The sequence below is a fragment of the Diabrotica virgifera genome, chromosome 3, assembly GCF_917563875.1.
Source record: "Diabrotica virgifera virgifera chromosome 3, PGI_DIABVI_V3a".
NCBI lineage: Eukaryota > Metazoa > Arthropoda > Insecta > Coleoptera > Chrysomelidae > Diabrotica > Diabrotica virgifera.
Window position 1 is genome coordinate 246,724,014 of NC_065445.1, and position 12,004 is coordinate 246,736,017.

Below are 12,004 nucleotides of genomic sequence, written 5' to 3' on the forward strand. Positions count from 1 at the left end.
GTCTAAAGGGGTGTTTTCACGCTACGTTTTCTTGTACGTTTTGTAGGTCATACAAAACGTTAGACAAAACGTACGTTTTATCCAGTGTTTACACATATCTTCGATCTGACCTTGGATTTCATTTCGATTTGACAAGACGTACCGTTTGCTGTTTATACGCCATATTTTATTGTATAGGATTTGTCCTATCCAACAAAACGTACAATAAGACGTAGCGTGAAAACGGGCCTTAAAAAGAAACACCCAGAATTAAATGACTTTTTAGAGTTATAATAACCAATAACAAAAGGCAATATGTTAGGTTAGGCCTTAGGTTTGTAGAATAATTAACTATACCTTTAATAAAACCCAATGTAATAATCCACTGTTAAAGAGTTGAGGGTCAGCACTCAGCACTAGGTACAAGTAATAGCAGATTATACTCATACTGCTATAGGTACCTTCTTCTTTTTCTTCTACGGCACTACAGACCAAATTGAGCCTTGGCCTCCTTTATTTTTTGCCTCCACCCTTGCTTGTCTGTGGCTGTTCTTCTCCATACAGGGACTACTAAAAGGGCTTGTGCGTCGCTGTTTACTGTGTCTTCCCAGCGCTTTCTTGTCTTTCCAACCGGTCTCTTTCCCTGCATTCTAGCATGCAGTGCTCTTTTTGGTAGCCTCTCCTCTCCCATTCTTATCACATGTCCGGCCCATTGCAATCTTTGTATTCTAATGAAGTCTGACAGGAGTGCTTCTTTATAAAGTTAATAAAGTTTGTTGTTGTATCGACTTCTGAAGATTCCGTTTTCCCGCACAGGTTAGTATTCTCCTCAGTACTTTCCTTTCGAATGTGTCTAGTTTGTGTTTGGATGTTTCTTTCAGGACCCAGGCTTCACTGCCATAGCATGTTATTGGTCGAATTAAAGTTTTATAGATTCTCATCTTTGTATTTCGGTGGACACTTTTAGACCGAAATATATGGGAGAGGGCAAAAGAAGCTCTGTTTGCCTGCGTTATTCTCTTCCATATTTCTCCATCTTCTGATCCGTCGGCATATATTTCTACTCCCGGGTATGTAAACTTTCCAACCGTTTCAATGTCATCTTCATATTATATAATATTTTGTGGGACTATATTTCTTCTCGTCTGAGTTATGATTTTTGTTTTTTTTGTGTCAATTTTCAGACCTAGCATTTTTGTTTGTGTTTTTAACTCTGCGTATGTTTCCTGTGCTCATGTTGATGTTCTACTCAAAATATTAATATCATCGGCATAAGCGGCCAGTTGAACCGTTGGGTTGGTCAGTAGGTTTCCTCGTCCAGTTTGCATTTGCCTAACCGCACACTCCAGTGCCAGGTTAAACAATGTTGGGGCCAGCCCATCTCCCTGCTTTAGTCCCTGCGAGATTTTGAAAAAGTCTGTCCGGTGGTTGTGTATTCGTACACATGCCTGATTTTCATCCATTGTGGCATTAATGAGTCTTATTAGCTTGTGTGGTATTGCCAAGTCAGCCAATATAATATAGTATAGTTTGTTCCTTTTGACTGAGTCGTATGCCTGTTTGAAGTCTACAAACACGTTGTGAACATCAATATCGTGTTCCCATGATTTGCTCAAGATCTGCTTGACTGTAAATATTTGATCCAGTGTCGATCTTCCCCGTCGAAAGCCCGTCTGATACTCTCCAATAATATTTTCTGTTAGTGGTTGGAGCCGCTGGTTTATAATATACGTGAGGACTTTATATGCTGTATGCTGTACATAGTAGAGAGACTCCACGGTAGTTTTTGCACTGGAGTTTGTCTCCTTTTTTATAGATCGGGCATACTATACTTTTCTTCCAGTCGTCGGGTATTTTCTCTTCTTGCCATATGTCTTTGATGAGCGCGTGGATGTGACTTGCTAGGTGGTCGCCACCTACCTTATGCAGTTCTACTGGTATTTCGTCAACTCCCGGAGCTTTATTGTTTTTCTGGGCCTTAATAGCTTCGAGAACTTCCTCTATAGTTGGAGCTTCTACTCCATTATCTACTTCATTCTCTTCTACGTAGTTCATACCCATTTCATCTTCCATGTCTACTTGTGTTGCAAGTAGGGTCTGAAAATAATGCTTCCAGGTTTCTGTGACTTTCTGTTGGTCACTGATTATTTGCCCACTTTCATCTTTACATATACTTGTTTAAGGTTGATAGGTACTTACTCATTTTATTTGAGTCTTAAATGAGAATTATATATTATTAATAATAATAGAAAATTGGTGTAAAAACAAAAATGATAAAAATGAAAGAATAACTATTGATTTAATCATAAGTTTTATCTTCGCCGCGCAATGTCTTCTAAAGTTCTTTGAGAATAAACAAAATGAATTAAAATAGTCCTAACAAGCTGGTTAAAGTCACTGAGAATATTTCATTTGTTTCAGGTATTCCTTTTCATCACGCCCTCTTTGGTAGTTCCGCTAGTGAAATTTCTTTAAATGCTCTGAAGCACTGTCGAAGGAGGAAAGCCAGAACAGTCTTTAGTGATCCGCAGTTAACTGGTAAGTATCACATTGAATATTTTTATCGTTTACTATATACTGAAATTTAACAATTATAAAAGAGTAACTAGTCCAGAAAGCCACTGCGCATCTGCTAGGAAAAATATTCAGATTCGGATTTTTTGCACAATCTTACTCAAAAAGGACTCCTTTTAACATGTTGCCAGGACCAAAAGTGGGTCAAAAATTTTTTAAACTTTTTTTCTTTTGTTTTTTTTTTCTAAAGTTATTTTTTTGCATAGGACAAAGTTTTTTTAGGTTTTTTGGATTATTCCAAACAGGAGAGGTCTTTAGTGACTTTTCTCTAAAGTTTATAGTTTTTCACCTATAAGCGATTAAAAATTGAAAAATTGCGAAATCGGCCATTTTTAACCCTCAAAAACTATGTGAAAAACTGAAAATTTGAATGTTGTCAAGGTAGGAAGATATTCTTTAAACATCGATTGATGAAATCCCGAACAGTTTTTTGCCATACAATATTCAAAACTCCTTTGTTTTTTCATTGCTAATCAAGCGTGCGCGACACTATTTTCCACCGTTGCATGTGTATACAGTATGGTGCAAATAAAAGGAATAAATTCGTTATTTCATAAACCGGCGACGGAAATCCCGAAACATGTCGATTTTTATTTTTAAGTTATGATATTGTCGCATATATGGTATACTAGTGACGTCATCCATCTGGGCGTGATGACGTAATCGATGATTTTTTTTAAATGAGAATAGGAATAGAATTATTTGACACAAAAAGAAGAATGTATGTAATTTATTTAATTCAAAATACATTTTACTGCTTTCACAAATCAGAAGACAAAGTTTATTTCACAAATAAACATTGCTTTTCGCTTAAATTAAATGTTCAAACTTCCAAGAGGCAGGTGGCTGGCGGGAGCTGGCTTGAACATTGAATTTAATCGAAAGGCAATGTTTATTTGTGAAATAAACATTTTTTAGTTTTCGGGTAACAGTAAAATGTATTTTGAATTAAATAAATTACATACATTCCTCTTTTTTTTCAAATAATTTAATTAAAAACTTTTTTTGGACACCCTGTATAAATAAGGTTAAGCATGACCTCCATGGTAATTTGGCAAAGCAGATTGAATAAATTACAGCCAATTGGTAGATATAGCTTTTGAACATTGTGGCCGATATCAGCTGTCAAAGTTTGGAAGTTCCTAGTGGAAGACCCTATGTGATTTAGAAAAAGTAATAAAAAAGGACCTTGCATACCAATGATCATCATCATCATCAATGGCGCTACAACTCTTCGTGAGTCTTTGCCGCGTTTACTATTGCCTTCCATGTTTGTCGGTCCTGTGCCACTAATTCCCATTGTCGCACTCCCATTTTCTCTAGATCTTCTTTGACTGCATCTATCCATCTTTTTCTAGGCCGCCCTACCGACCTTCTTTCATCTGGCCTTTCCCAGAACACATTGTTTAAAAGGCAATTGTCGTTACTGCGTATCACATGCCCTGCCCATCTGAGTCTATTAGCCTTTATATATCTGACTAGATTTTATTTTCCGAATAGAGACTCTAGCTCGTTATTGTATCTGCGCCTCCATTCGTTTGTCACACTGTCTCTGCAAGGGCCATATATCATTCGAAGGATTTTACGTTCCCACACCAGCAATTTATTTACTTCTCTTTTGTTAGCGTCCATGCTTCGCTTCCATACGCGACTGCTGGTCGTAGTATAGTCTTATATATCTGGATTTTTGCATCTCGTGAAATAAGTTTTGACTTTATTAGATGTTTCATTGCAAAAAAAGATCTGTTTCCTGCCATTATTCGCGTTTCAACTTCTCGCTCTAATTTGTTGTCATTTGTGATTGTTGCTTCTAGATATTTAAATACTTTAAGCACTTCGAAGTTATGATCGTGTAGAGTAATATTTTGCCTTATTCGCCGTCGTTCTTGTTTTGAGACGACCATGTATTTTGTTTTGTCTTCAATATCCTTACTTTCTAATGTTGATTGTGCTACGTCATCGACAAAGGCGAGTATGATTTTTGCTCCCCGAGCAGTTATGTCTGGTTGGATTTTTGGATAAATTTTTCGCATGACATATTCTAAGGCCAGGTTAAACAACAATGGGGACAACGGATCTCCCTGTCTCAGTCCAGAATTTACGCAGAAAGCATTTGATATTTTCCCCCCTATTCTAACTTGTGCAAAGGAGTTACTTACACACATTTGTGTTACCACAGCTCGTTTCTTGGGTACGCCGAGCTCGATCATTGCCTTGCATAATGTTGCACGATTAATTGAAGCATAAGCCTGTTTGAAGTCTATAACGATCTGATGCACGTACTGATTTTATTCCCAATGCTTTTCAAGCATTTGTCTTATTGTAAATATTTGATCAATAGTCGATCTGCCAGGCCTGAAACCACACTGGTAGTCACCAACTATTTCTTCGGCGTATGGTTCTAATCTTTTTAATAATATCGAAGCCAATATTTTATACGTAATGTTGATTAGTGAGATTCCTCTGTAATTCATCATGATTCCTTTTTTCCTTTCTTGTGTAATGGTACATTAATACTACCACACCATTCTTTCGGCATTATTTCTTGTTGCCAGGCCTTTTCTATTAATTGATGGATTCTTCTTATGAGTTCATGACCGCATGTTTTAATTAGCTCGGCATCAATATTGTCCAGACCAGGGGATTTATCGTTTTTAAGCGTTTTTATGGCATGCGTAATTTCTTCCATGCTTGGTGGGGGCATTTCTAATTCGGCCGTTTGATACTCATGTTCTTCGTTGTTTCCAGCATTTTCATTGAACTGATGAAAAATGAGTGATATTTCCACTGATGAAAAATCAGTGAAATTTTGGATATTCAGGAGCTCTTCAAAATATTCAGCCCATCTTTCTATTATTTTGTTTTCGGTAGCCAGCATTTCTCCATTTTTATCTCTTACCAAGTTGGCACCTCTCTGTAGAAATTTTTTTTGATTGCGTCTGTGTTCTCCTTCTACTTTTTCAATTTGTTGTTGTAGATATTGTCTCTTTTTTTGTCTTGTTCTTCTAGCTGCGGCTCTCTCTCTCTCTCTCTCTCTCTCTCTGGAATCGTGTGCGTTTTTCTTCTGATGGGTTCGACAGATAATCAATTCTTCTTTTGTTTGTTTCTTTTAGTGTTCTTTCACATTCCTCGTCGAACCATTTTTTCTTTTTTGTTTTTTTCGTTCTTCCGATAGATTTCTCTGCTGCTTCTGTAATAGTTGTTTTTATGGAGTTCCATCGCTGATCTACATCTTCAGTTTCATTTTCACTTATTTCCAAAACCTGAAACCTATTTCTTGGTACTGTCTTTGGTTATTTTCTTCTTTCAACTTCACCACATTCCATCTTTCGATCTTTGTGTGTTTATCTATTGTTTGTGTTGAAATTCTTGTTCTGAGCTTGGCCTTTACGAGAAAATGTCTCTCATAGTTCTTACGCTTATTATGCTGCTAGAATGTCTTCCATCAATCAATACGTGATCTATTTGATTATTTGTTCTTCCATCGTTTGATCTCCATGTTGCCTTGTGGATCTTTTTCCTAGCGAACTGGGTGCTTTTGATGGCTAAGTTGTAGCCTGTCGCAAAATCGACCAAACGTGATCCATTATCGTTTGTAACTTCATGTAAACTATATCTTCCTGTCACCGGTATTACGTAATCTTCTGTGCCTACCTTTGCGTTTAGATCACCTAGTATTATTTTAATATCGTGGTTAGGAGCTTCTGTGTATAGTTGATTTAAAGAGTCGTAGAATTCATTTTTATCGTCCTCTGATGCGTCTTCGGTTGGTACATACACTGAGAATATAGTTAAATTGGAAAATTTGCCAATGATACCAATGATGGTTATTGATAGTTCTATATAAAGAATTGCTATTTTTACATAATAAACGATAGAAAAAGTGAAAATACCTAAACATATCTAATTTCGGTTTACATTCAAAAAAATTTAATGTTTTCAGGTCTAGAAAAGAGGTTTTCCGCCCAGAGGTACTTGTCAACGCCTGAACGAGTAGAGCTAGCCAGTGCACTGAGTCTTAGTGAAACACAAGTTAAGACATGGTTTCAAAACAGACGAATGAAACACAAGAAGCAGTTGCGGAAAGTCCAGGAAGACAAAGTGAATGGTAGTTCTGTAAAGGTTCCGTTAGGATCATCAGACAAATTAGGTGAGTCTTTAATTTCAATGTGGTTTTATACAGTGCGTCCATAAAGTAACGCCTAAATTCATTATTTCGTAAACCGGAGACTTTAAGGAAAAATCCCGAAATAGGTCGATTTTTATTTTTAAATTACGATTTTTTGGCATACATATCATACTAGTGACGTCTTCCATCTGGGCGTGATGACGTAATCGATGATTTTTTTAAATAAGAATAGGGGTCATCTAATAGCTCATTTGAAAGGGTATGTAATTCTCTATTCAATAATATAAACGTTAATATAATTATTTATACAGGGTGTCCAAAAAATGTTTCTTTTAATTAAATTAATTGGTACAAAAAGATGAATGTATGTAATTTGTTTAATTCTAAATATATTTTATTGGTGCCAGAAAACATAAAAATATTTTATTTAAAAAATAAACATTGATTTTCGCTTAAGCGTAATGTTAAACTTCCAAGAGACAGGTGGGTGGCAGCTCTAACATTGAATTTAAGCGAAAAGCAATATTTATTATTTGTCAAATAAACATGTATTCTTGTTTTTTGACAAAAATAAAATGAATTTTGAATTAATTTAGTTATATACATTCTTCTTTTTATCTCGATTAATTTAATTAAAAAAATCTTTTTGGACACCCTGTATAAATAATTATGTTATTGTTTGTATTAGTAAATAGAGAATTAAATACCCTTTCAAATGAGCTATCGCATGACCCCTATTCTCATTTAAAAAAATCATCGATTACGTTATCAAGCCCAGGTGGATGACGTCACTAGTATGATATATATGCCAAAAAATTGTAATTTAAAAATTAAAATCGACCTATTTCGGAATTTTTCCTTAAAGTCGCCGGTTTACGAAGTAATGAATTTATGCGTTACTTTATGGACGCACTGTATTTTTTATTCTGACATCTACTAGACATTCTTTATATAATTTCAGATATTTTTTTTATTTTAATTAATGCGTTCGTTATATTTCTTCTTTTCCAAATTTCATATTTGCTCTTCTCTTCATAAGCGATTGGTAACAACACTTTATTTATGACTTCATATTAACAAACCGCAAATGTATTTGGTACATTCCATGTCAAATCACTCAGGCAAAAACTTTTGGATCTCCGATATTTCTGCAACTTGGTGGTCAAAACTTTTGACAAGGTCAAAAAGTCTTCTTCTTTTTTTTTTCTCAAAGTATTATTTTATGCGATTGTACAGTGATTTGGTGTTTATTTAAACAAATTTGCATTTTCTATCGTAAAGTACTCATATCAATGGAAAAAATAATATTTTAATAGAAGGGACTCAAAAATGTCATTATATATAACAAGTTATTTTGATTCAAAACAAGTTTTTGATCAAATTTTATAGTGTATAAAACGTTAAAATACCGTTTTTTGAATTTTCCTCCATTCCCAAAATACATTATTTTTGATTTGGCTGAAAATTTGCCCACAGATAGCCAAAACATAGGACTTTAAGTAGTTAGAAGGATTTGAATTATATTACAATACCAAAAAAGTTACATGCAATAATATCAGACTCAAAAGTATATTAGTCCAGTCGGCATAGCATTTGACCTTGCATGCCGAGCTGTTCAAAATTTTATTTTTCTAATCTCTAGGGGGGTCAATAGTAGTCTAAATTTAAAATCGCCAATGTATTCCTCCGTTACGTTAGCCGCCATCTTGATCTTCAAGGAGAACCGTTTTTGCTCAATATCTCCGCCATTTTTAACTTTTCGACAAAAATGGTAGGAAGTAAAATTGTTCCAAATAAATCGTATTTACAATTATTATAATTTCTTTTTAACAATTTTTGTCGTGAGCTCGATATTTTCCGAGTTAATTGTACTTAAAATAGACGCCTATAAATATGTTTGACTATGATATTGCATGTAACTTTTTTAGTATTGCAATATAATTCAAATCCTTCTAATCACTTAAAGTCCTACGTTTTGGCTATCTGCGGGCAAATTTTGAGCCAAATCGATTATGATGTATTTTGGGAATGGAGGAAAATATAAAAAAACGGTATTTTAACGTTTTCTACACTATAAAATTTTGATCAAAAACTTGTTTTGAATCAAAATGACTTGTTATAATGCCATATAATCACATTTTTGAGTCCATTCTATTATAATATTAGATATGTTTTCCATTGATACTTTACGATAGAAAATGCAAATTTGTTTAAATAAATACCAAATCACTGTAAAATCGCATAAAATAACATTTTGAGAAAAGAAGAAGAAGAAGAAGAAGAAGAAGAAGAAGAAGAAGAAGAAGAAGAAGAAGAAGAAGAGGAAGACAATTATTCGACCTTAAATGTTTTATTTCTACATTCCGCATATGCTATATACCAATTTTCAAACAAATCGGAGATCCAAAAATTTTTTTGATCCAACATGAAGTAATTTGAAATGGAATCACCCATTTACACAAACTTAATGCAATAATTAAACACAACGTTCAAAAACGACGAATATGATTTCATCGAAATGCCACTTTTTTGCCAAATAGAAAACGTTTTCGAACGGAGGAATAACGAACACATAAACGTATAAATACATCTGGTTAAAAAGTTATCGTGAACAACAACTTCATTAATCCATATAGTTGGTGGAATTCCTCGTTCCCCCTATATTCTTTTTTGCCAATATATGCTCTTCCATGGGCCTTATGTGCTCATACCATATTAGCCCAGTCGGGATAGCATTTGACCTTGCATTAGGAGCTGCCCCAAATTTTATTTTTCTAATCTTTAGGGAGGGTCAATATTAGTATAAATTTAAAATCTCGACTGAATTCCGCCATTGCGTTAGCCGCCATCTTGATTTTAAACGAGAACCGTTTTTGCTCAATATCTCCGCCATTTTCAATTTTTTGACAAAAAGTGTAGAAACTGAAATTTATTATAATTTTTTTCGTGCGGTCGATATTTTCCGAGTTATGAGGGAAAAATAGTGACAGTTGTAGCATAATTATTGAATTATTGAATTATCTCGTTTATTATTAGTTTTACAACAAATATATACCTATACAAAAATGAAGAGAATTCATTTTTGTACAATTTTGATGCATACAAAATTGTTGATTAATAGCAAGCTGAAAATTTGTTGATAGCTTAACGGTGTCTAGTCGGACAAACTTTGATGTACGGGAACACTGGAACAGGGGAAGTTTTAATTGTGGAACAGGTTAAAAATTTGGAACGTCAGACTATAAAAACGTCCCATGTATTTTGTCGGACAGAACTTCCAATTGATTTGTTGCCGTTTCGTTAAACTCTCATGCAAAAATCAGACTGCTATTTATCACCAACAATGCTTCAATTCTGTTCATGCTTGATACTTTTAGTGTTCACACTTCTGCACCACATACTAAAGTACACCATTCGTTGTCTTAGTTCTACACTTAGATGATTGTTTCAAAGAAATGTCTTCATTTTCATAAAAGTAGTTTTAGTAATTACTTATTGCTATTCTGCGATTTTATTTTTATGTCTGGATCTAGTTGGTCCGTTTCTAAATATGTAGTTTTGTGAATTTATTCAACTTGGACTCTATGTAATTGAAGCTCAGCATCTGGATGTGGGTTATGGCCAAAGACAAAAAATTTGATTTTGTTCCAGCTTGTTTTACTACCCATTCCCTCTCCTACTTCATGAATAAGATCTAGCATAATTTGGAGACCTTTGGAGTCCGCGTCTCTAAGTATATTAAGTAGTTCCTTTTTAAAAGTTCCTTTTTAAGTGCCTTTTTAAATATCTGGTCCGACTAAACATTGAACAGTGTTGGGAACAAAATGCAATCCTCTCTGTTTCCTCGTTGTATGGAGATTTCGTCGGTGTATTTATCTCCAATGTTTATAATAGCAGTTTGATTCCAGTACAAATTAATCACACGAATATATTTGCCATCTATTCCTATATTTTTATTATCTGCATTAAATTTACATGCTGTACTTTATCGAATGCCTTTTAGAAGTCCACGAAGCATTTAAATACATCTGTTCTTTGATCCCGGCATTTTTATAATAAGATATTTAGTGCAAAAATGCCTCACTAGTTCACATAGTATTTTTGAAACCAAATTGGGTATTTTCGATATCTTCGTCGCATTTGCATCTAATTCTGTTGATTATTTCATTCATATGAGATTCTGACCAATGAAAAGCTATAGAAATAAAAATTAAAGTATTATTTTTTAATGATTTTAACTTCCAATCGTATAGTAAGATTTTTGATCACGTGTTTAATTCTGTCCAATCAGGTTATTGTTATATTGGTAATTTTCTACTGTAGAAAATTACAGTGAGAATTTTTTTAAGTAGATTATTTCTGTTTAATTGCAACCAGTTTCCTAGTTTTGACAACTGTCATATTTAAGAAAATATCCATAATATACTTTCAGGTTTTGCATCTAATGTCAAAGTGTCACGAGGAGAACACAAATAGGCAAATTTAAGCGCTCGATTTACTTCGGTATGATTATTTCATGAATAAAACTGTATTTATAAATAAATTAACTAATATTTTATTAACATCTTTATCTAAATATTTGTTAAACTGTGCTTTTCACTTTGACAAGTTGAAAAATGTGTATCACATTAATTGGGATCAATGTCACTGACTGTTTTTATATAAAGACTTGAATTTTATATATAAGTATTAAAAAATAATCTTACGAATATCACACCACAGTAAGAATAAATAAGAAAATAATGCTTGGTTTTTTCTCAAATTTGTTGACATTGGGCAATAGCCACACGAGCCCTGCGGGCTCTCGTGTCTACTGCCAGACAACAAATTTTCGAAAAACTGTCGCATTATTGTCAATTTATTCTCACTCTCTTGTGATATAATAACCGATTATTTTTTAATGATTTTAACTTCCAATCGTATAGTAAGATATTTGATCACGTGTTTAATTCTGTCCAATCAGATTAAAATTATACTGATAATTATCTACTGTAGAAAATTACCGATAGAATTTTTTTAAGTAGATTGTTTCTGTTTAATGGCAACCAGTTCCTAGTTTTGACAACAGTTCCAAAAATAATCTTACGAATATCACACGACAGTAAGAATAAATAAGAAAATAATGCTTCATTTTTACTCAAATTTGTGGTCATTGGGCAATAGCCACTCGAGCCCTGAACAAATTTTCGAAAAACTGTCGCATTATTTTCAATTTATTCTCACCCTCTTGTGATATTATACGTTCTGAGCTTCGCTGGTGTCGCTAACTAGTGGACTAATAATGAAACTTTCGCCGGAAATTTTTTAATTTATTATTTTTTT

General features: G+C 33.8%; 1 protein-coding gene across 1 annotated transcript in view; it reads left to right on the forward strand.

The window, feature by feature from the left end:
* LOC114334277 (brain-specific homeobox protein homolog) overlaps nucleotides 1-12,004 on the forward strand; it is a 32,663-nt gene that overhangs the window by 12,449 nt on the left and 8,210 nt on the right. Inside the window, exons 2-3 of the mRNA XM_050647703.1 lie at nucleotides 2,401-2,517; nucleotides 6,497-6,703. Of these exons, the coding sequence (XP_050503660.1) occupies nucleotides 2,401-2,517; nucleotides 6,497-6,703 (324 nt within the window). The remainder of the gene's footprint in view (nucleotides 1-2,400; nucleotides 2,518-6,496; nucleotides 6,704-12,004) is intronic.